Source organism: Osmia lignaria, chromosome 12 (genome assembly GCF_051020975.1).
Source record: "Osmia lignaria lignaria isolate PbOS001 chromosome 12, iyOsmLign1, whole genome shotgun sequence".
In the NCBI taxonomy this organism is placed as follows: domain Eukaryota; kingdom Metazoa; phylum Arthropoda; class Insecta; order Hymenoptera; family Megachilidae; genus Osmia; species Osmia lignaria.
Genome location: NC_135043.1, coordinates 3,289,063 through 3,315,368, shown reverse-complemented (window position 1 = coordinate 3,315,368; position 26,306 = coordinate 3,289,063). Strand labels below are relative to the sequence as shown.

General features: G+C 39.3%; 1 protein-coding gene and 1 long non-coding RNA gene across 5 annotated transcripts in view; one reads left to right on the top strand and one right to left on the bottom strand.

Moving 5' to 3' along the window:
- Positions 1-445: 445 nt before the first annotated feature.
- LOC117602748 (uncharacterized) lies at positions 446-26,303 on the bottom strand. The gene is made up of 2 exons (XR_004581018.2): positions 25,414-26,303; positions 446-2,395 (listed from the first exon to the last, which is right to left on the bottom strand). It is a non-coding gene; the product is annotated as an uncharacterized LOC117602748 (long non-coding RNA).
- Positions 3,061-26,306, top strand: part of Atpalpha (sodium/potassium-transporting ATPase subunit alpha) — a 64,436-nt gene continuing 41,190 nt past the window's right edge. For 2 of the 4 annotated variants that reach the window (XM_034321122.2, XM_034321117.2), the window contains exon 1: positions 3,063-3,941. In XM_034321122.2, coding sequence (XP_034177013.1) covers positions 3,912-3,941 — 30 coding nt within the window. In that variant the 5' untranslated portion in view covers positions 3,063-3,911. Of the gene's footprint in view, positions 3,942-26,306 lie in introns of all 4 variants that reach the window. The other 2 variants (XM_034321119.2, XM_034321118.2) reach the window with 2 other exon arrangements.

The following is a 26,306-nucleotide window of genomic DNA, read 5'->3' as shown; positions in this document are numbered from 1 at the left end:
GCGTATGCCTGACCCACATCCCTGCACAACGATCGACCCGGTCGCATCGCTCCGAAAGGTATCTAGCGACACCTTCGAACTCGCTCCTAACGCGAACAATAATAACTTTATGGTATGAATAAATAATCCTGGGTGACCAAAGATTCTATTCAAGCTTCCACGTTTAAAGCGTGCCTCGATACTTTTATAGCGGCGAGATTCGTACAACTTACGACCTTTGTAATTTTATAAATTTAACTTAATGATAAAATAGTATTTGAGTGGTATAATTTACATCTGCTGATGAATAATGAAGTGAAATGCTATTTTAAACGTAATTTCAAAATTACCTAACTGAACGCTAATTTTCGAATTATAATTACTATTTAATTAATTAATAAAAAACCGCAGGATACAATTACACCTATCACAAGGAAGGATATTGTAACAGAACACAGTGTGCACATTGGATTTAATGAACATTTATTGAACATTTATAATTACAGCCGACAATTTCATCAGAAATTTTGATCCCCTGATTAGCCTAAATATTTTCCCCCTTAGCTTTGTGATTTATGAACACGACACGTTATTAAATGAAAATTAAAAAGAGCTCAAGTATTAATAGCAAGCAAGAGACCTTAATTTTCCTGGGCTTGCCCAGGGAAAATGGCTGCATCCTTCTCCCTGGGCATCCCTGGGGAAAATCATGGAGAAGCCAATAGGGCCTCATATACATACTATACATTGTATAGGCCACAGCACAGCCGACTCTAGTACTAGCCGTGCTGAAGTAAAAATGGCAACACCGCGGGAGTCCGGTCTGAATATATCAACACCTACCCTACTCTATCTGCCTCCCGGACTCCCAGACTCTCAGCCAATCAACGTCGTCAGACTCCCGACTACTCTCTGGACTTCACATAACCTCTTTGGTTTCGTTCCAATAATTTCGCTTGTTTCAAGGTTTTTATTAACTTATATACACGTTCATCAATTCTTAAATGTTTCAATTTGATCCAAAGATGGTTTCATTTTGCTTCATACCTAAATTTTCTTGAAACCACTGTAAATATTTCAAATATCATGCTTCACAACACCAAACTACTTTGAGAGTACACAAAATATATATCACATTTATAACAATTTTATACTTCCACATCACTTCTATTTGCCATAGTTGCAACGTTTATATATTGTTTATACATAATTAACACAAAATAGTGTATATTACTACAGCTTTTAATTAAAAAAGACGTTAATTACAATTCCGAGCACAGGACTCTGTTTTTGAAAATAGGACTTTCGATTGTCACGTGAGCGGTGTTGCCACGTTGTTCAGCATGGCTAGTACTAGAGTCGGCTGTGTATAGGCCCGTGGCGGACCACTACCGTTTGCGTACGAACATTTATGCGGGAAAATTTGAATTGGTATTTACTTTGTTACTCGTACTTTGCAGTTACATATTGAATTTCATAATACATAATAATTACAAATGTACAGGGTATTTCAAATAAGCTGGTCCGAACATAAAATAAGATTCAATATAAGGTCATTGATCGTCAGCTTACTTGAAATACCCTATATACAGGGTGATTCTATCGCTGCTGGACACAAAGGAACTGGCGACAATGAACCCCTTGACCGCACCATGAAGAGGTCCGTACACACATACGTACCTGCACAGAGTCGTCTCGGCTCGGGTAGGTCCCCGCTGGCACGTGACATGGTGCGGTCAAGGGGTTCATTGTCGCCAGTGTTCCTTTGTGTCCAGCAGCGAGAGAATCACCCTGTAGATAGTCAATTTCAAAAAGTTCCATTCATACAGTTAAGTGGGGGTCGTCAATCCGATCGAATTAGTTGATTGACCGTTCCCAGAGGTACACAAGCTCGCAGTTCATTCTTCTGCGAGGAGTGTGTACCTTGGCTGAATCGTTTACAAATTTGTCAGCTTGACCGATTGGCCACCGTATGTCCTTGACATTATCCCGTCTGTATGACGTCCGGAGGAATGGATAAAATAGACACGACCCACGCGTGTATGTACAATCCGGTAGAAAGTGGAAGAGGTGGAAAGTTCTATAGTTGTTTCCGTTTTGTAGCCATCGCTGGTTCCGGTGTGAGGATGTGGAGCGGGGACGAGCACCAAATGGATTTGCCGACCCACGCAAGGCTACACGGGGCTCGCATTTTTCTTCGTGTATATCCCTTTTTCTCCTCCCTGTCCCGACAACAGCTCAGTCTCTTCCACATTTCTTTTTTATGGCACGCGTATGTAATACCGATTCTAGGCAAAGTCCCTGTGCCAATAATGATTCCGGTGTTGGGCGTGCGTCGCATGTAAATCGAACCGAAAATAAACAGTTCGTAGAGGATGTCACATACAGGCCATTTCAAAGCATCATCTCCATTTAACTGAAATAAAAAAGATACAGTATTATTTTAAACGGGTCCATTTATTGTCTTAGATTATACTACTTCGGAAAGAGTTTTGCGAATAAGAATGATCGTGTTCGATTCATCTCTCATTATAGCGTTAAAGGCATAACAAGAGTTTTCCGTCAAACATTAGTAGGTCACACCTATCATCAGCAGGATCGAGTTTTATACAAAACTTGCAGAGTTTGCGTTCCGCCCACGTTTCAGCCGAAGTATTGTACGATACTGATGCATTTGTATCGTGAACAGTATTTGCAGCATGCATCTACGTGAGCATAAAGTGAATGAAAAAGCGAAGCGATTGAATTGGAGATCCACTGACACTTTTGTTCCGATTATGCAAGATCAATTGACCATGGAAATTTCTAAAGTAGTTTAATATCCTAAAAGATTAATATTTTGATATTTAATATTTTAATCATAATTTTACAGAGTATTTACGAATAAGTGAAGCTGATAATGTTCTCGAATGTCATTTATGTTATTTGAATGAAAGAATTGTTTTGAATTGGGATAATTTATTGCGTATATCGATAATCGATTATCGAATTAATAAGCGATTCAAATGATTCATTGGAACGCGCGCGCATGCGCAGTAAGTCCGCGCCTTTTCTTCAGTCCAAAACTCATCGAAAGTACGTGACGTTTGTTCGCGCTCATCTAACCGAGTTCAGCGAGGGCAAAACTGTGCAGGAAGGTTAATTCACTTTGAATTAAACCGGGTCTCCCTTCGCTCCCGGTGGATCCTCAATCGAGAGAAAGAAAGAGAGTGTGACGTAACGATTCTCTCCGGGCGAGTGACACCTAACCTCAACTCTCGTAAATTGACTCGTTAGCTAATCAACGAGAAAACGCTGTTCGCAAGTGAAGAAATCTTGAATAGTTTACTTTAGTAATCGTTAATGGAACGAAGAAGGCAATAAACTGCGAGCGATAACATCGTCGTTCAAATTCTTCGATGTTCAAATACCGGTTTACACAGTAGCGTATTACGAGGGGGGACAAAGAAATGTTACGGTGGGGGGATCGTTCGCGCGAAAGTAAATATGGCAGAGAAAGAGGATAATATGTCAAAGAGAGAAGCAGGGGACTGTTACCGTATAATAATTATCGAGCGAGCGAGTGAAAGGGACTTGTTCGGCCGGTTAAAGTAGTGGGGGAAGGATTATGATGAGCCGGGGTGCCTTCGTGTCGCTTGTAAACTCGTAGTCCTCGTAGTACGTTTAGTACGAAAAGACGCTTCGTGCTGTGACGTCAACTTGTATTTCAGTCCGGTCGCATGAAGGATCGTTTTCGAAACTGTGATCGCGACCGACATTCCATTCTCTCTCACGCGCAAGTGGACGTGTACAACTCGTGTGCGTGTGTTTCGCTGGTATTAAGTACTGTAATTATCGTGAATACTCACAAGAATCGTTGGTGATCGTAAGTGTAGCGTGTGTGCAGCAGCAGGTAGTCGGAACGTCGACCGGCGGCCATTATTGTTGTCAACATGGCGTCGAAAGGGAAGCTAGCGACCGAGGTCAGTAACATTATTTGTTGTTTCTATTTCTATTCATGCTCGACACGGGTTCGACGACGATGTAACTGTAAAACAGCTGTACGAGGAACGCTTGAATCAAGCGCGTTACCGGCGATTTTTCGATGTTATTGATTAACTTTATCGAATTCTCGATCGCGGTTGACGCAGTTCGTTCGTGGTAGCCACGCGTCGTGTTTCACACAGGAACGTCATATTGCCCGCTAAACCACGCCCTTGAAACCAACAATTTCTATTCAATTTCTCTCTTTTAACGTTCAAATGTTAATAATAATCCATAAATATTTAACAATCAGACGTTCTTACAAGATACCCTTCAGGGTGTGTTATATACTGTTCATATATAGACATTTAATGCTTGTTAAGATAATATTGTGCAACCACTTGAGATTGACTTCTGCGTTGATCGTTTACAAACAGATTGCTAGAATGGACGCCTGATAACGGAAGCGCCATTGGGTGTAATCGCATCGCTAAAAAATTGTTAATCGTCCTTGGAAAAAAGGAATTCGATCCAACTATGAAATCAAGCATTCGAGAGATCGATATCTTTCTTTCTTTCTCTCTCTTCCTCTGAGAAAATAATATGTACGTGGCTTTGAGTATGAAATATGTGGTTGTTGTTTTGTCGCTTAGAGATCTTGTTAATTGTATATATGTTTCATATGCATAAATAATATTACCCGACGGTATCTTGTACCGCGTCGGATTACTATTTCTTGACTTATGCCGCTGAATTCACTATTGAGAATTTTATATACATATATATATGATTTTATTGAGTCAATAGGAGGAAATACCGCTGCAATGACACTGTTAAACTATCAGTCGTAGAAACAAAAGTAGAGGAAACGTGTTCTTATTTACACAGATGGATTTCATTCACGAATACATGGATCATTTATTCATTGTATATGTGAAAATATCACCTCTTACTAGAGTGTCCGACTTTCCTTCTGATAATGCTTATCTATTATTCTCGGTTGGTTTCGTTAAAAATTCCACTGTAGTTCAAATTGTTAATTAACGCGTTAACCTTGTAACCTAGAGTTCACCATTAGTATATCATATTTGAAATTTTGGTTTATCAAAAAGACTGAAATTTCTTTTAAAAGACATAAAGTTATCAACTGTTTTGTTTGCCATTTAATACTTCTTAATGTATAGAATCCAAAAATATAAGTCAACTTCAGGAATACCGTGGTTCAAAAGTTATGCGTATGTAAATTTGAGAATTTTTATATTTTCGAGGTCAGTTGGGCGCCATATTGGTTTCCCTCTATGTTAGATTAGGTTAGTTTTTAGAACAGCGTTCTGATACCAGGACCAATCAAATGATGGATAGAAGCAATATGGCGTCATACTTTTTAAAATTTATCTATCAATGTTTAAATTAACAACAAAAATTGTCGGTTAAAATCTATGATCAACGATTGCACATTAAAACATCTCGAGACGTTTTATCTCATGCAATATACCCTGCACGTGTATGTGAATTTATCGAATAATTCATTATGCGATAATTGGCGTTCAATGAGAAGGAAACAGTTGTTATTTACGATGACACTAATTGTAAGTAGCATCATTAACTGGAATATAATAGGAGTGATTTGTATTTATCCCACCCTTTTCTTGGATGTTGACAATTTTTTACATGTTCGGAGAATTTTTATGATCCCGAGTCGATTTCAACGAGTTTGTTTTTATCTTGGCAACTCGCCACCCGTTCACAGGAAAAACAGTCTTATTTTTATGTAATACGAGATTCGACCTATATTCTGAAGATACAAGAATGGTGGGTTTAATAAAAGCCGCAATAGAGAAAATTGAACCCCTTTTGAATACGACCCTGACAATGCCGATTAGCCGTGTAAAACACTTTGTTCCTTGAGCTGAAAGAACAAAAATGAGCAATAGAAAACGCGATTGAAATCGTTTCGCTCATTAAAAGGTACGCGCTTCTACAATTGCTTTCTCGACTGTTGTGAATGTTTTTGTCGAAGGTCGTTGATCTCGACCGGGTGACGATCGTTTTCTTCGCTGAATGAAATTACAAATACAATATTCATCTTATTCTCACATTTTCAAAATGTAGTTCTACACATTTTACTCTCCTCCAATTAACGCTATTGGATCTGCTTCTGATTTATTTGAAATTGATTAAAAGTATAATTAAAGATTTTGAAGCAAGATATTATTAATAACGAAAATTTTAAAGCGTTTCATTTAGAAAAATTGTTAAATTTTGTTTATCTATGTTGGTGAAGATTGCACAGGGTTCAAAAGATCAATGTACGGCTCTGACTTGAAAAACGTTTCGTAACCTAGCCACAAGATGGCGGCAGATGGATATCAGAAGTTGGCCATTGACTTGTGACACGTCGGTCTCTTCTCCTTTTTTTTTCTTCAAACGTTCCTCTTTGTCATTCTCGTCTCACCTTCGACACTAATTTGAACGATACGGTTCGCGCTTATTATCGCTAAATTAGCCATTATGTCGTTATTTTAACGAGTCGATGTGTGTCAGGGGGCCGTGAACACGCTTCCACTCTGTTTTATTGTATTTCCTCGTGCAATTTCTTTTCTGGTTCAACATCGTTGTCTTCTTTTCAACGATCCTCATTCAATATTGTCTTACTTCAATAATTTACGGTTCAATAAATTTTCAGTTGCATTCAATTTTAAGGTTATGCAGTGATCAGATGTCGCTGACGTCATTACACGAAATCCATTGATAGCATCTTGAAATATGAAGATACGGTTATTTTGAACCAAACGAATTGTTCCAAATTCTTCAATCTATTTTTATTTTGTAGTCGTGTTAAAAAATAGATGAAAGCTTCATTAATTTTCGTAATAATGACATAGCAAATGTTGTAGTTATTTGTAAATAAAAATTTCAATCAGTAATTTGATTTATTTGGATTTTGATTACGCGAAGCTTCTGTTTACATGAAGCGTCGATCGAGCGGAAGTTTTCAGTTGACCTCGATTTCAGGGTCCCTCATTCTAGCCACCAAAATAATTACAAACACTGAAATAAGGTCAGAATTTAAGAGTATCTTATCAGCTATAACATCCAAGTCATTCACCAATTTTAAGTGTATTAATTTACTGTTACATTCTACGTCACGATTTCATTTTTCGGCGGGATCATTAGTAGTGCATTGATGGTAAGATGGCGTAATATTGGCGCGCTTGTGGCACTTGGCCAAATGATGTGTATTTAAATACAAATTTAATTTATGAAATATAGTATTACTACTGTGGTGATGCTTTTAAGCTATGTCACGGTTTCATTCAAATGCAATCTTCTCTAAATCTTCTAGTGTATTTTTTGAGCCTCAAATTTTCCCCTACATACATCACCGCTAGGGGAAAACACTCGATAACTATACGAACGATGGCTCGTAGGAATTGACGTTGAATTATACGCGAGTTTGTAAAGCTGCCACGCCTTCTGAATTCACGTTATGAGTGTCTTGTCTGTCAGGACACGAGCTTTCCAAAGGGAACACGTCTTGTAGAAGCGTTAGCTCGTTTTATTAGACGTTGAATCCCCTGGTGTCTCAAGGATTCCTCGTGTCTACACACGAAGGATATCCGATTCGAGGTCAGACCCGTGACAGTGAAGACTGGCTAGATTCGTCTCGCGAGATCTGGCTCGATCCAGCTGTTTTAATGGTGAACTTCCGTGCGACGACGAGAACACCGGAGGGGTCAGCCCACACACGGCCAGGGAGCATAATTCCTGGGAAGGAAACCGCCCTTTAATATTGGCCCCTTTTAAACTCCTTTACCGTCTAATTCACTTGTCTCTATATCCACGTTGCTTCAGATACATGAATTTTATTATACAAAGATTGGAAAATTACCATAAATATTGAAAAAATGAAATTTCACGCTTGCTAACTTAAAATTAATAGTAGAAAATTAATAGTTGACATACAGAATTATATATTTTCCCGTATGGAACCTATTAGAGGTATCCCTTTTCCCTGGGTACTCAAATACCCCGGAAAGTGATAGCTCCAGAAGCTGCCTCGCATAATCTGATAATTCCGTGGTGCATAGGCGACATATTCAGCCGATACCGCGTGCATAGATAACGGCTTATCCAGCGATAAAATTATGTAACGACAACACGCGAGAATGCGTACCGGTACGAGTGCATGTTAATGGGTTTAACTTTAATTAAGAGCCCCTCGAAAATTGTCGCTCACCGTCGCGAGATCGCACCGAGCAACAGAGGCTGCACAGCTATTATTCAAATACAACGATAGTTTGAAAACGTATAGAAAAGTTTCATCAAAATCCATCTATTTGCCTTGTGATTTTGATTTCTCGCTCGAACAAAAAAGCGAGCTAAAGGGTATGAAAACGCGGAACCAAACGAATGAAAAAAAAAAAAAATAAAAGAAGAGGAAAAAGAATTGATGCAGTTGCAGCTTGTTGCAGTCGGTGCGTGCACGTGCTGTGTACACGGGCGTGCGCAAACACGGGACTCGCGTCCAGCCAAGCTTGCTACCCTCTCGGTTCCTAATTACCCACGAGCCTCCTCGTGTAGCTCGTTGCTACTTTGACGACCTACACGCGCCCGTCGTCATCCTCGAGTGCCATGCGATATGTTTCGCGTCGTCATCGAGCCCTGCACCCGTGTCATCGGTGTAAGGCCGAGGATGAACCAACATGTTAGCGTGGCTTCATCGGGTACGTTTGCTAATTCTAGTCTGGACGAATAATGAGAAAGAAAAGCTGTTCAAATTGAATGAAAATGTTGGAGGAACATATGCTGGAAAATCACTTAATTCAGAGTAATACCGTTTTAAAGTAAACCTAATTAACACCTGATACGAAGAATTTTTGCTCATATTAATATAAGCCTCGAATGGCGGACCACGGAGAGAGCCCGAATTTTAATGTGATTAAGAAGGATTCAAAAGTTATAATTTTCGCAAGAAATTAATGACTGTTTAAGATTCTACATTAATGGTTCAAAACAAGAATTTTCTTTTAATGGGAATCCATAATTGGTTTACTAGGTTACTATTACCATTCGCGTGCAGCACAATGAAATTCATAATGATTAATACATGGAGGCCACGAGCATTCATCCACAAATCCAATTCCACTTTGATACTGCTGCAGTTTGCCGTGGTGCGACACACATAGAAGCACCTATATCCTTTTGTCAAAGCAACCAGAGGATACGGTTTTCCTTGCTCTGCCACCCCTTGGTCCTGTACCTGCACGGTTCTGGCAATGTTCCTGCTTCCTTAGCGCGATATATCATGGGATATCTACCGTGTCACCGTTTATGGTACGTGCTTAGGTGCAACATTATTGCGCGTCTTCTCTGTTTGTGCAAGGGAAAGATAAATTCACTGAAATGATCGTATTTCATGCTCATTGGAACTAAGTATTAACTTATTTGGGATTCCCAGAATTTTCGAGGTTTTGAGTTCATTTGGACTCTTACAGATATTTGGGTTTATTAGGTTTTGAGGAAATTGTATATACATAGTGGATTTCTTGAAAGAGGGTCCATTGGATTTTGGGTTTTAGATTCTGGATAGTAAACTTTCGATTTTTGATTTCGAACTATGAGTCTTGGATTTTTCATTTTAAGTTCTAATTATTGGACTTCAAATCTAGGACCTTTGAATCCTGGACCTCTAGACTCCAAATCCATTAGATCCTTGAACTTTGAATTAATTCTAAAACTTAAAACAGCACGCATAGATAGAACCAACCTACACCATTAGACTTCAATTTTCCCAGCATTCACGAATCGACGGTTCGTTTATTTTGGAAATTTTGCCACAATGTGGGTTGATTGAGGCGTCATAGGAAAAATGACCGCTGCGATTTTGTTATATACATATATGGAACAGGAGGGGGAGTAACGACGCGTATTGTTCCTTTAATAGCGCCGTTGAATAATAATGCCATTCGCAGGTGGTAATAAATCGATACTATTAACTACAGCTGTATTGCGTTCTGATCCTTTCATCGACCACGATTTCAGTAGTTACGTAGAATAACAATTTGTAATATGGACCATTTATCGTAAATGTACACTTATCTATTCACTAATGAAGGTTTTCCGAAATTGATGATCATCATCATATATACGAATAATTATTTCATCGGAGATATTAAAAATAAGATGATATACATGTTATTCAAGAGTGTTTCGACGAGCAATTTCCTACATACTTTGTAACACGAAATAACATGGCAATAATAACGGTCTACCCCGGTATAGAATTCACTCCCACGATATCCGATAACATGGACGCGAACGCGCGAGGTATAATAACGATAATAGCAGCCACGGCGGCAGAATGTGCCACGAATTAATTAGACGTGGACCGGTAATTGACGCGAATACCACGCGGACGGGCGTAACCTTCTGGTATGTTCGACGCCAGAAGACGATCTTCCTCTTCGTGGAAACGCGAATAGATTTTTCTCATCGAATATACAGGGATCCAGAATCCAAGGATCGGTGATGCAAAAATTTCAAGGATCAACATTACAAAAATTCAAGGAACCAGGATGGATACGGTTGGGGATGAAATATTATTAAATTTATCTTACAAGTACTTTAGAACTCGTCCTTTTATCAGCAACAAGGAAAAATTGTTGAAATAACGTCCCATCGGTTGAAGATGTTTCAAGAACTTCCAGAGAGATGAATTTATAGATTTTCTTTAAGATTTCTCCCTGAAGGGTACAGTTTGTTAAAAAGTTGGTACACAGAGCGGAAGGAATATTCGTGGTATTTGCTACTTATAATTTGTTTTCTCCTGCTTACCCTCGATAATATCGAACAAGTTATTAAAGTCGATTCGCGAGTTCGCCAAAGGGAACGCGGGCAGCTGGATGGAAATCAAAGTTTTTACTGTATAACTCTTGTCGAGTTTCTTTAGAAAACGTTAAATCAATGTTCACAGTATTTCCTGATGAAACTTTGTAATGGATACCATTGCGAGGGAAGTGGCTAACGATGTTGGCTTATTTCTTTTAAATTGTTAACAAAATTTACGGTTCATATCGTTGTTGGATTCCTGGGAGCATCGATACCTTGGACTTTGGATCTTGCGACTCTTGAATTCATGGATTCTTAGGGGTGCGGATCCCTCGATTGTTGGATCCTTTGACCATGGCTCCTTGGATTTTTTGGAGCGAGAATCCTTGGATTCTTGGTCCCTTGGATCCTTGGTCCTTTGGATCCTTACATACTTGGATTTTGGGATTTGTAGATCAATGGAATTTTGGGAACGTGGATTCCTACATTGTTGGATTCTTTAACTATGGGTCCCTGGAATCTTTAGATCATTAACCCTTCAAATTTCTAAAACTTTGAATTCCTCTTGAATTCTTGGATCCTTGCACATTTGGATCTTGGGATTTGTAGATCCATGGAATTTTGGGAACGTGGATTCCTACATTGTTGGATTCTTTAACTATGGGCCCCTGGAATCTTTAGATCATTAACCCTTCAAATTTTTAAAACCTTGAATTCCTCAAATCTTTAGACTTCGAGTTAATTAGAACCTTTTAATCTCCGAGGATCCAGATTTTCAGTAAAACAAATCTAAGTGAACAATCCTCGATTTTAGTCTGTAATTCTATATTTACTTTTCGATTTTATTTCTGCTCGTTCTCTCCTCGATCTTTTTAAATCGACCATTTCGGTGTGAAATTCGGTGGGCAGAGACGGGATCATTCGATTCGTCGAATCTCGACACGTTTCGTGTTTCGCTGTTGAAAGCTTTGATAAAAAACCAGTAAAACCCTACGGCTCTCTCCACCAACGCTTTTTAAACACCAGAAAGGTGCCGTTCGAAACGACCACTTCATTTATCCTCGAATCGTTTCTCGAATCAGATTTGCCGAAAATGGCGGGCCGATTTTAATTAAAATTCAGCAGCCGGGGGTGATGGTCGGCAATTACTCGGGATAATTGAACGTTCAACGCATCGAAAATAGGTGGAAAGAGAAGGATATCTTGAAATCCAACGCAAATAGACACGCCAATGTCCACAGTATCGAACGTCGAAAACAAGGGCGAAGAGGGTGAAAGCGTAATTGGAGAACGTTCTAGAGCGGTCCATCGATTTTCTCAAAGTTAGGTCACTTCAGAACTTTATTCTCCATCTTTTCTCTATAAATCAAATCGTGTCGTAAACTATGCACTTTGATGGTTCTCTTTTCATGCTGAAATGGAGATAAGGTACTCTGCCCTTTTTATGTCTTTATGGTCCTTGCATTCTTCGCAGTATAGATCCCTGAATTCTTGGACACTCGGACCTTTAAATTTTTGGATTCTTGGATCCTTGGAACTCTGAGTCCTTGAGTGTTCGAAACATTGGATCTCTGATCCAAGGACAGACATATTCGTAACCGTAGCTTTATTTAAATATTGCCAACGGTTATTTTCATCCAAACCACATTACGAGAGAGTTCAATTTAAGCATGAAAGTTTTAGAGAAAGTGGGAAGGTTAAAGATTCTATCTTTGCTCTGGTAACTTAGTTATTTCTACGAATAAGTAGGTCTCTCTTCTTATTTAATTTTGAAATGAAATACCAAATTAAGGCCTCCTGTTGTTTTCATTTGAAGTGATTAACTTCTTCTTACAAGAAAATGGTACTTGAGATTATCCAAGTTAAACTACTGATAAATTCAACGCGTAGTTGTATGAAAGTCAGATTTCACGGGGAAAAAATCTTGAATAGGAGAGAGTTTGCATACGGAGTGGCATCAAGTTTCTCGCGGACGGTGTTAATGAGACGCGGTTCGAATCGCACTTAAAGGGTACTCTTGGCTGGCCTCCAACTTGCACAATATTCAATACGTCGCAAACCATCGCGACGTTGGATGAATTAATCCTTTCGTTACTAAGAATAACTCTAGTTATCCATCGTTTGGAACTTGTATACATCCTGTGTACATTCGCCAGGAAAAATGGCAATGTCTCGGGTTTTCATCCTTCCCCACAGGGATCCCTGAAAAAACTGAAAATGTAGAAATATGAAAATGCATATATATAGAGAACTGGCCGAAATTGAAATTAATATTTATTTATTCATATTTTTCATAGAAAGGTACATCATTTCTTTACTCAGCGTCCCTTATGTGATGAAAGAAAGCGGATTTAGAGGAATTTTGAAAGAAAAGGATATCCAATGCAAATTTCAGCTCCCTCTGCTCTTTTTCACGAGATTCTCGTGCATTTTTCAACGTGCACGTTGCTCGTGATCTCGAGCTCTCGCTTTAGAATCGAGCGAATCTCGCGAGATTCTCGAGCAATTGGCTCCTCGTGATTTCGTTGTCTCGATACCGAAACCTTCTTTTCTGCTTTCCTTTCACGTTCGATCGCGTGAAGGAAGAATAATGCATTGTAATTTGGGCCGTGTTTGAGAAAATGCTGAAAGGTAGTTTTATCACCGCAGGTAATTTTCCTCGGTGCTGTATTTCAGGGCGAGGAGATAATATTTTCGCGTTGCTTGTCACCTCTATTGTTTCTCATTTGGAAAAATATTATCTTATAAAAAATAGAGATCGAACGAAAATGATCTTGAAATCTCAAATGCTGGCAGGGAATCTGTTTAAAAAAAAGTTTAATTCCTATATAATTCAACTGTGGATTATAGCCTGGGCCTGCGTCCAAATGACTACCCCTTTATGTTTCCTATTTCTTTTGATATTTTACAATTTCTTCCTACACATTTCAGCTAAAGCGCCTGTACTGCTATGAATAGCCATAAATAAAGTGGCTCAATCTCGTGAAATGGCAATGATAGTTTTCAGAAGGGTGAAATTTCAGCGAGAGGTCGAAGGGTGCATGACCGAGTATTTCACGGGTCAGAGTTGGTCGATTCGCGAAGATTACACCGTCAATGATTTTTTATTGCCTTTGTTCGTATGCTTCGGGTACCCGATCCGCCCCCGACTGTTGAAAACAAACGGGTACCCGCACACCCCGGTTGCCACCCTATCATCGATCCAAGGGTGCCATTTGATCTGTAAGATTCGGCTGACTCGAAGCAATTTATTCAAACAATCGCAGTTGCAGCTGTTTCTTCTCTGCGTTCGAGCCATTAATAGGGTCGATCGTGCGCGGGTATCGATAACCTGGCGAGAATAACCGATCTCCGTTTATCTCTTCGTGTCCTCATTGGACCCTACCTCTTCCTATCCACCCCTTTCAACATCTACCCGCACGATTGCGTTTCGACAAAAGGAGAAAAGATAGAGGAATGAAGAAGAAGAATAATACGTGCTTTGTCGGTCACAGGGACTCTATTGTTTCGACCTTCTTTCCGCGACGGTGCAACGAACGCGAAACCGCGTCTAGATGGCGCTCTAGTTAATCAGCATGCACCCTCTCCGAGGGGAAAAATGAGAATGAGGGCTACTGAAAACTCGGACATTGTCGAACTAGGATTTCCGGGCTTGAAATAACATTTTCCTAACCACCAAGGGGTTGATGGGAGATTCTTCCCATTATACCTATTCTTAGCGAAAATAAGAAGTGGCACTGAAAGAGTTACATTATTGCCAATTACATTTAATTAGTATGAGGCTAATTTAGAAAAATTTAATGCCTGAGAAATATTAAATCAAATTTTCCTGAGTTAACGTTCATACGCTGCTTTCCTTACACCGCTATTTTCCCTAGGGAAACCTACCCTGCTCTCGTCTATTTACTTAACCCCTCAAGCTGATAATTATGCACCGACAGAATTTATGGCACACGTTCAGATATCGCACGTGGCATAATTTAGATTAATTCAATGAGCTTCGTACGGGTTCTGTTTAAAATTTCATTATTCGAATTAGACGTACTTCTTTTATAAATATAAAAAGAATTCCATTTAATTTCTTGGTTTTACAGTTTCACCCATAAAACGAAGCCCTTCATTTTCCTTCCTTCTTACATTAGTTCGAATGAAACGAAAGGAAAAACAGACATCCACAGAAAAGGAATAATTCCAATTTCTAATCACTGGTGACGTGTTGCCGTATTTTCGCGTTGATGGGGTTGGCGAGAAAAGAAAAGGGGTGCCGGGGGGGTGGTTGAAAAGAAGCACTAAGTCGAGGCGAGAAAGCAAGGAAGCGAGGAGGAAAGGTGAGGAATGGGTAGAAGAGGGATCGGAAAAAGGGTCGGCGGGGGTTGGTCACGGGGGTGGGGGTTGTATCGACCGCGCCGCACTGCGGGGCTTTATCCCCTCTTCTTCCGACTACCCCCACTAACAACCCTTCTGGAACGACCAGTCTACTCTTCTACCGCTACTGGAGGAATCATCCCTCTTCGCCATACTTTGAACCCTCTTTCTTGCACCCTTCCGCCCTTACCCTTTTATCATTTTTCCTTCTTCTTTTTTTATTCTCTCCTTTCTATTATACGTTTTGACTTTTTTAATCGTTCCTCTGCTTCTCTTCTTGTTTCGATCTTCTCACATCCCCCTCCAGATCGACGGGATTTTTCCGTGATAAGCAGACGAGAAACGGAAGAACGATAACGTGCAAACCAGAGGGAATAGATTGGAACAGATTTATCGGGGGAAAAAGGCGTGGATCCGTGAATTGAAACACGAATGATTGGAATCGAGTTAACACGTTAACAATTGAGTTGATCGGATTTCTGTTAACACGTTCGTTACCTCTTAAAGCTTCATTAGAGTATCTTTTATTCTTCACAATATTTTCTTATTTTTATTATATAAAATATCTAACACGAATATTTTTAATAATACTGCTGGTGGATTTCTTATGGGTATTTAAATAGCCACCCCCGTACGGGTGATGTACCAATCAAGGGGTAAAAATAATTAAAAGATTCAATGGAATTTTTTAGTAATAGAAACTAAAAACTGTGTTCCATTTATTCAAAAAATTCTAATCTCTCTCCTTCTTTTCTCCCATTGTTACACCTTTATTCTCTTTCTCCCTCAACCGCATGCTCCTTTTTTCTATTCAATTGAAGCATCCTTTCCTCATCTCTCGCATTATCCGTCCCAGTTTGAACTGGTTCGTTTCACACCCCTGCCACCTTGGTCACTAACCCTGTGGAAATAGGGTCTCAGGAAACGGATAGAGGGCAGCAGGATTTCCTCGCACCCTCGATATTCCAATTTCTCGTATTTTTCTCGTAATTTCGTTTGCCGATCGACTCGGTGATCGAAGTTGGTCTGGGAGAAAGGGTCGATGCATAGGCGAACAAGAGGGGTAGTTGCATCGAGAATTTGTTGACAAGTATAAAGGCTTGTTACATCGAGGGCTGTTCGCTGGAGAGGTTGCTCGATTAGATGGAAAATGAAAATTGAATGAGAGACGCACCCAAGGGGTTGTTCTTTCAACATTCTCCAGACCTACCAACCTCTTCCAGGGTGAAGAGAAAAATAAAAGACGTGTTGAGAAATGAAACGTTACTAAATGATGGAATCTTAAATAAATGAAAATTGTATAATTCTTTGAAAAATCATTTTCAAATCTACTTGAGGTGAGTTTTTATTAAAGCGATAATGAAAAGAGACACAGAGGGTGGTGTTCATAAGAGACAGCAAGAAAACAGAATTGAATTCTCGCATTATGCATACACAATTGTCTTTGCTGAACGAATGGACTGGCAACGTTTTCTTTCTTTAACTTTCCTTTCGACACGAAGGGGAAAAGTAGATCCATAAATAAAAGAAACGTCTCCTTGTCACACTTTAATTCTGCGTTGTTTAAAATTCATCCTCTAGCTTTGCTTCTTCCAAGAGGAGGCTAAATGGAAAGCTGGCCGAGAACCTTTGAGCTTTACCACTCTCTTCGTGGAATGTTAAATAATTCCCTATTTCTTGAAGAATTATTCAACCGTTCGTATCTACGCTGATTACTATACATTACCCTTCTTAAAATTCTATGATTCGTTATAACTAGCACGAGGTAAAATTAGCTCAATTTTTAATTTGCTATAGATAATTATAGAAAAGCTGTTGGATATTATTGGATGTTTTAATAAAATAATACCATATTCGTTACGAATAGATCGTAAGAGGCATAAGGCACCAGCGGTTAAAAGAAAAAATTAAATGACACTTCTCGCTATCGCTATCCTATAAACAAAATTCGGTGCACTAATTTGAAGCCACTGTGATTTATATTATTACCATTCACAGTAGGTGATCAAATTATTATGAACAGATGGAAAACTTACATATTTTATGTTTCCGATGCTATTCCGAAAAAATTTTTTAATATATTAACTTTATTTTTCTCGATTTTAATGGAACTTGTTATAAAAAAATTCATGTTGTAAAATTTCAATGGAATTCAAGAATAAGATACGAGGCTCTGCAAGGGTAAATTGAAAAATGGACAGCCCTACGGTTGTATTTTATCCGTAACATCCAAATAATTCGATACAGGCGTGCTTAAAACGACGACGTAGCGTAATATAGGTAAAATGAGTTTCGTATAGATTTCGTATAAATTCCTAAACAAGGTCACGTAGATTTCGAAACTGCTAAAACCTCAGAACTGACTCCAGTCTCGGATTTCTATCTACTGAAATTACTGAATTTTACAAAATTCAATGCTTAATTGTCTCCAGAAATTTTAGGTGTTAAAAATTGTATATTTATTAACTGTCCAAAATGATTTGCGGTTTTAATGAATTGCTCAAGATGTTGACAGTGTTGCGTTATCAAGAGTCCCTGAGAAGGAATGTGACATGCGTTCGTGCCTGTAAAATAAACAATTAATTTCGGAAATATTTTTCAACAGTGAGAAATTAAAAAAGAGTTAATACTATTAAACACGTAAGCTCAATTTTCATTATCCCTCCGTGAATTTATTTCTTGGGGATAAAAACCGTGAATGATTTTGCTAAAACTCCAATTAAGTTTCTCCCCATAAATGGTTTTAGATTTCACGAATTATCGAAGAAATTGTAGGAGGTACTATTAGGTTTGCTATTTTTCTCGCAAGTTCAATTTTCAGCATCCTTATCAATTGTCGAACGTCTCATTATCCCGACGCTCATTTCGCGCTAATGAAACGTTTGTCGAGCAATCGTTGCTTCTTCTTAATCGAGTAAAAAGTCGTTCATTCGCATAGTTTTAACGATGGAAAAAATTGCGCTCCTCCGGGGATCGATCGGGGCTCACTGGCGACAGATAAGTCGAGAAAATATCGCGGCTTCCTAGAAGAGTCGTCGGCATCGTTGAATTCGTTCGAGTGCCAGCCGAATAAAGCAACCGAGGCTCCTTAATTACGCGATTCGGAAGTTGGCCAAGAAAGAAGAAAATGGTAAGAGTTGTATCAACGCCTTAACGCGACCAAACGTTATCGAAGATACTATCACAAATCGCAGCATGAATGCAACATGAATTACAAACGAAAAGTCGATGAAAAGCTTGAATCTACAACGGCGTCTAGGCAATTAATTATTGTAGTGGTGAAAGAGATCCTCAGTACTTGACGAGTCAACAATCGTACGCAGACGTATTCAAATATTTGCCTGGAAACAGTCGGCCAGGTTAACAGAGAAGAATGCTCTTTTCATTCAGTATGAAAAGCTCTGTAGGCGTTGGTAATTTTCAAGAGAATATCAGCATATGAAAAAGCACTGGGAACACATGGCGAACCAGTTTTCCCGCAAAATATTACAATCATTTTTATTCTACAGTATCCATTCTAGTAATCAAGATCAAGAATAATCAGACAGCAAGTAATTAAGGAGTATATAGCGAATAAGTTTCCGAAGGGCCCCACCAAAATTGAGAACTCAGGTTCGGTATATAACCTAAATTGACTACTAGAAACCGATTAAAATTGGTTTCATAGCTGGATGTCTTACCGTTTTTGAGATATCGTGGTAAGAAATTTTTGTACAATTTTGGGACTACGTTATGCGCTATTCGGTACTGAACATGCGCTATTCGATACTACGCATACACAGAACCTAACCTTACCACGGTATCTCGAAAACGGTCCCGAATCGGAGGTCACGTGCCGTATCTACCCCCTTAAGTTCTGTGTATGCGCAGTATCGAATAGCGCATGCGCAGCATCGAATAGCGCATGCGCAGCATCAAATAGCGCATGCTCAGTATCGAATAGCGTATACGTAGTCCCAAAATTGTACAAAAATTTCTTACCACGATATCTCAAAAACTGTAAGACATCCAGCTCTGAAATGAACTTTAATCGGTTTCTCGTAGTCAATTTAGGTTATATACCAAACCTGAGTTCTCAACTTTGGTGAGGCCATTCGGAAACACAGCTTAAATAGCTATATGTATAATGGCTATGTAACGAGAATCTAGACTTCTAATACCTGCTGACGAGAGTAAGTCAAACAAGTGACATGAAAAATAGTCAGGCGATGGATATGAAATCCATGAGAAGCAAACGTTGATGGATTAGCTTGATACGACGAAAGGGTTAAGAATGACCGATGTTGTTCATCTACACACATTCGCAGAATGGACAATGTGTACGTACGTGGTGACCGTGACTGTATCTGCGTCGGAGGAAGAGACATATTACGCTCAATCTACCTCCGCTCCGCTCGACTCCTACTTCGCGTTTCTCGCTCGTGATCTGCGACCCAAAGAGAGAAAAACACGCGTGTACCAGTGTGACTCACCCTGATATTCGACACGGTTTCCTCGGGCTGTGCCTGTGACATCGCGACACGCGTGTTAACGCTCGCGGATCGAGCCAGCTCCGACGCGTACTCGCCAAGCTGGTGCTCTTTTCTTTGGAGCTGATGGTCTGCAAATCCGAAGGAAAAGAAGACTATACACCCTAATTTTTCAAAAATTTTATTTTACCTTTAATTAGAATAATTTCTGAATAATTATTAAGAAGCGGAAGCTAACCGTAGATTGAAATCAATAGAGGAGATATGTACGTCAAAGGTGATTTCGAAATCAAACACACCTGAATGCAGTGATACGTGCTCGACGAATTTCGTGGCACGTGTAAGTTTGTTAGAAACCATCAGCTGGTGGGCGTTGAGTTTCGACACAAGAACGATCAGTTAACTAGTTGAATATTCGCTAGCATAGACACGGTGTATGACATGACGACTAGAGGAAACATTAGGCAACGTTAGACTGGTATGCGTGAGAGTGTACCACGGAGGCCGATATTACATATACCTGGCTCTATTACGTGCCATTAAAGCACGTTAAGTATCGTTTTCATCGCGTTTAAGGTCAGGTGTATGGGAATACATAAATCGTATTACGCCTACGGTGATAAGAATTAGAGATTCTCTTAATTCCACCCAGCGACTCACAGTAATCTTAACGAGCCAATCAATTTCTATAAACTATTCGTATAATATTTTTTTATTGTGGCTTCATTTCTTTCTTCTCGCCATTTAATATTCATAATTGAAAGCTGAGACCCGCTGTAGTTAGGTCAGTTTAGTTAGGTTGATAATTAAATTTTTATTTAATTAACTGTCAGGTGAAAATATAGTATTTTGCGTACTATATTTTCTTTCAACAATATGTAGTACATGTGGCAACTTTAGATACAGGATATGCAGCATACCGATAAAGAGGAAGTTGAATGGCAACGAAGGACCCATAGGTAGAGCCTTCTGATCTTTCCACAGGATTGACTATATCGAAAACGCTGGTAGCGTATCGGGACGGACGATTAGGGTCATTGGTTTTCCAAACCAACGAAGCTGTTGTTGGGAAGAGCTTCGAGGCTGTGATAAAGCTCGACACAGTGCTGCTCCTCCTCGTCATCGATCGTCCTGAATGCGTTCGTATTCGCATGAACTCGCACGGAAGTCGTTCCCGTGCTGTTCGCGAAGAAACCAAGCCGCGTTTAATAAGTTAAACCGAAATCAAGTTTGCGCGTTTGGATTTCTAAGAGGCCCGAGAAACGGCTGCCTTTTAATTGAAAATCAGAGGAAGTATTGAATCCTCTCTGGTTCTATTGTGACTCGCGAGTCTGTTGTTTGACCAAAGTTCAGCTCGAAACGGGAATTCGTATTCCTCGCGTTTGAACGATCAATGGGATCACGATCTTGGAACCTACCGTTTTTAACTGCTATCTTGAACTTTCAGAGATTCCTAGAAATTCCAAAACTTACTCTGATAATTCTTATCTGTTTCGAGAATGTAGTAGCTTAGGTTGTATTATGAAGTTTCAAGATTATATTCCAAGTTAAATCGTCGAGAACTTAGTCAACAATTCTACATCTAACAATAAGTCAATTTACCTTGTTGTACATTCGCGAGCAACTCAGACTTCCCCAGGAAAAATGGCGATGTCCCGGGTTCTCGTCCTTCCCCACAGGCTTCTCAAGGGGAACAGCCGATGTAGGGGAGGTGGATCCCAATGTATAAAAGTTCACGCGGGAGATTTGAACTGATATTTACTCGTCATTTATATTTCTCAGTTATATATTAAACTTTAGGATATGTAATAATTAAAAATGATAATTTTTTTCTTTCTATATTACTTTTAATATTAATATCGTCAAAATGATGATTTATTCGAAACGAATTCCAACGAGGGGCTAGAAGCCGGAATCGAACGAAAAGTATTCGTAGAAAGGTATCTCCGACACGAGTAATTAAAGTCGGCCGGAATTCTTGGGGTTCTTTCATTGCTACGCTGCTCCTTTAATTATTTAACTCGGCCGTGCGAGATAAACGGCAGGGATAAAAGCAGCGCGTTTCAGCTTCCAAAGTAGCAATGGTACGCGAGTAATCAGACAAACGGTAGCCGATGAATGGTCGGAGTAGCCGAGCAGTAGTGTCGGATAAAGACGGAAGGGCTCGGGTGGCGGGTACCTGAGACAGGTGAACATTCGGGTATCCGCCCGAACTAGTGATGGGCATATTTTTGAGAATAAAGTATCGATATTATTGATATCGATACGTACAATTAAATTAGAAGTGAAGTTCAGTAAAAAATAGACTATTTATTCAAATATTTGTTTTATATATAATAAACATATTATTATATTTAATATTTTAATTTTTTTGAACGTGCATCCATTACGAGGATTATTTAGAATCTATATACAGAACTATTTATTAACTTATGCATTACTATATATTGAGAACGATATTGCATACATTCTACATATATATACATATAAATAAACATATAAGTGAAACTTATTGCTACAAAATATTTTTCTATCTAATTTTCTCCTTACTGCATATATTAAGTATCGATACTGCAATATATCGTCATACAAAATATCGATATTTGAACTAAAAAATATCGATATTTCAAATATCGATACTATATCGCCCATCACTAGCCCGAACACACCCCCAATAATCAGACAGCGAGTAACTACTCTCAGAATAGCCAAAAGTAGATACATTTATTTAAAATAAATATATTTGCTGGATGAACGGAAGTTAAAAATTTCATTTGGTTCTTTCTCGGAGGAGGCAGAGGTGTGCAGAGGAGAGGCGTCGAGCGTGAGACACGTGAACAGTTGGTCCGCGAGTGCATCGTGTGCACACTTAAACGAGCTCAATCGTACGCGACCCCATTTAAATAACGACGAATTGAATCCCGGAGTGTTTCCTCCTCGCTTTTGCCCTCTCTGCTCTCCGACTCGCTACACCGCTTTTAATCTCTGACTCCTGCCCCGACCAGTTTCCCTTAAACCCGTGATTTCTGAAAAGCTTCCAGCTCCAGCTGCCTCTCGCCGGTTTCAATGATTCCGTTGACGCCATCGTTGCAGCTGATTTCTGCCAGCGGGCTTCGCGATCAAGACCGCACTTTCCACGCGAACATACACAATTTTGCCAGCTGATTTACATTATGATTTTAGCATATAAAATCTGGGTCAAAAATCTTAGACCTAACCTTCGATCTCTACATCGAAAATTGAAAATAAAATTTGAAATCACGTCGTTTCAATCGTTAATATCGAACTCCGTTAAAGCTAACCCGTTCCCGTTTAACCAGAAACGAAATCTGCCGAGGAACAAGATCGTAAATGAAAACGAGGATCGTAAAATGACGATTTCACGGTTGGAAACGTAGATCGGAAACTCTCGTGATCTCGTTGATATCGTCGAAGTGCAAGGTGAGGTCGATCAACCTGCAGCGGACGTGTTTCTCGTGTCATCGGGAAGTAACGCGAACTCGCTATTGAAATGACGAAGAAAGAAGAAGGAGAGCTTGTCGATAGCGGACTATCCAATAACTGGTCGACGCTATCTGTTCGTTCGAGACCGTCAGTCGCCGGTTTTCCGGTACGAACTGGTTAGGAAGGTCGGGGCGCCGTTCATTGTTCTTGAATGATTAGTCGAAGCGGAACTTTGGCATTATCGGCGCAAGTACGCGATCGCTTCAGCTTCTGGTACGGTCGCTTTAGTTCTTGTCGCTATTATCTCTAAATTCTAAATGAAGGGTATCCAGCAAATTTTTGGAGTCTCTCCTGAACATTATCCGACCTGACCCAGACACTTAAAGGGCTATACCAGTGTAACACTTTTGAAAAATCGATTTTTTTTTGCATATTTTGAAAGTCTATACTCTCTAGAATATCATATTAAAATTTTAAGGTCGAATCTTAAATAGTTTAGGAATGGCAACGTTCTAAAGAGTAACTGCTGACGTGTCAGAAACGCGCTTACCGCCGCGCCGATTTTTCTCAAATTTGCTGCAGCTCTAACTCGAATACAAATTATTGCATCGACTCGAAACTTTTTTCAGCGTGTTCAGTACATGTTTTATCATACCATGAACTAGGATCTTTTTGATTGGATGAAAAATGTCAATTTGGCATTATAAAAACTACTATTTTTTTTAGGCTACATTCCAAACTTTTCTTCAAAACTTCGTCATTTTGTCAGATTTTGATATTTTTCAAAAATCCTAGTTCATGGTACGGAGAATACCTTCTAGTTTAACAGCGTTTTTATTATTTTTCATTTTATGCACTTAAGCGACGGCAATCACTGCAGCAGTGGAGCTACTTTTTTTTTGGAGCCCTGGGAGATAGCGCATAAGTCGCTTGTTTTTTATTATTTTTGTACCAAAAAATTATTATAGATATATGATTTGTAACTAAATACATCCCTGAAGTTTTAAAACATTGGATGTAATATTTCTTTTAAAAAAAAATTCCCGATAATCACCTAATTTTAGAGCGGTGATACTGGCATAGCCCCTTAAGATGGTAAAGGAAATTGGTTAGTTTTGAAAACGGAATGAATTTATTTTCAATAATAGTATAGCCTAGGTATTACGTCTATTTCAACTGCACAGTTACACAATGAAATTTGAATTATCTTTAAAATTTCCTGACCGAGAAAGTCAACTACCTACCAGTTACACAAAGAATAGAAGAAACGTTAAGTAGATTCGACCAAAGTGGTCACCCTAGGCACGAAAAAAGAAAAATTTCTGTTCGTAATAGTTTCATCCTTTATCTATTGACTTTTCTATATTATTTTCAACTTAAAAACAAGCGTGCATCAAAGGTCGATAGTTCTAGTGTTAACTATTACACCCAGAGTGGTATATAGAATTTTTCGGGTCCTGAATGAAAATCGTGGTCTAGATTTTTTAATGAAATTTCGAAGTCGAAATAGGCGCAAAATATCCGCGGTAAAATCTTATCAATAATCAGATCTTCGCACGACGGGAATTTCCATCGAATTTAACTTGTCAAAATATTTGATGAGAATTTTTATTAAAGCAAACATTCTTAATCATTTAACCTTTCTCTTCGCTCAAGCGAGAAAACATTGATCCACTTGATTAGATAAAACGTGTATTTCCATTGTCGGGTGATATTAAAAATAAACCGAACGGAGATAATATCGGTGGGTGTAGATCGTTTCTGATTCTCGCTCGAGAAGTCAGGAAAATCTGTGACAAGCTGACCGTGAAATGGATTCCCGACGAAAGCGCGCCGAGACGCGACGAAAAACTCTGAATAAAATTTATCGTCAGAATGATTTGTTGTAGGCGATCGCATAAATTTCCCGTACGTTGTTGCGTGGCACCGTAACGTTACCCTCGATTTAAATTTTCCCCGCATGAGAATCTTTTTTTAAAACTAGCCAAAGGGCGCAGCCGTGAACGAGTAAGTTCGTGCTTTTTCTTCATCGTGATTTGCTGCCTTATTAACGGATGTATACGTATCGCATCTCGTTAACCTGAATTATAATAACGATACACGAGCTGTTTATATTACTTCTTACGATCGGGGACAATTATAATGATAATTATTCATGATTTTCCTCGAAAAGTGTAACTTCGAGAATAGCAGAAATTATTACAAATAATTGGTAATTAAATTGAACAGGTAAGAAAGTTTCAGTGAATTGGAATAGAGTGACTTTGAAGAAAAATATTTAAAAACTGGTATGGTTTAATTGGCGAGTTATAAGATGGATTGAAACAGTGTCGAAGGTGATAAGAAAGGTGTAACATCTCACCGCACAGTCTCACCGCAATGCCAGCACCGGTTCATCTCGCAAGCAATCCGGCCGTAGTCTCGTAGGCTGATTCTCGTATGCACTTGTACGTCCTCGACACGCCGGTTCGCATTTCTTGACGACAATCCCAGCACCGTTGATACATCCGCGGGACACGGAAATATGAATTTATTCGAGAGACGTAAGAGACGCGGCAGTGTTCGCGTGAAATCGGTATCTCGATTGAGGAAGTCGTGAACATAAAAGAGAGAAACGAACCTTATCGTCGAACGACCGGGTATTCAATAATTGCTTGGCGCTAATCGAGCCACCGGCGATGAGGTAGCAGATGTACCGGTTTAAACCGGTGCGGACCTCCTCGTCGTCTGTTCGGTGAATGGTTGGTTGGTATACTCGAACCAGAAAGAACCAGTGAAGCCGGAGTCATTCATCGTGAGGATGCCAGAGTACACGGGGATACTTTTAGACCTACTCTCGAGGCCGTTTCCTTCGTCCTCGCGTGACTCGCTTTGTTTACAAACAGAGAGGATGATTGGAATCCTCGACCACCGTTCTCTGTGATCTGTTTTTTATGTGATTTACCATAAGGAAGGGTTGAAATTTTAAGAAGATGCACTTGAAGGATTAATTATGGATAAGTTTCCGAATGCCCCCACCAAAATTGAGAACTCAGGTTCGGTATATAACCTAAATTGACAATCAGAAACCGATTAAAATTGATTTCAAAGCTGGATGTCTTACCGTTTTTGAGATAACGTGGTAAGAAATTTTTGTACAATTTTGGAATTACGTATGCGCTATTCGGTACTGCGCATGCGCTATTCGATACTGCGCATGCGCTATTTGATACTGCGCATACACAGAACCTAACCTTACCACGGTATCTCGAAAAC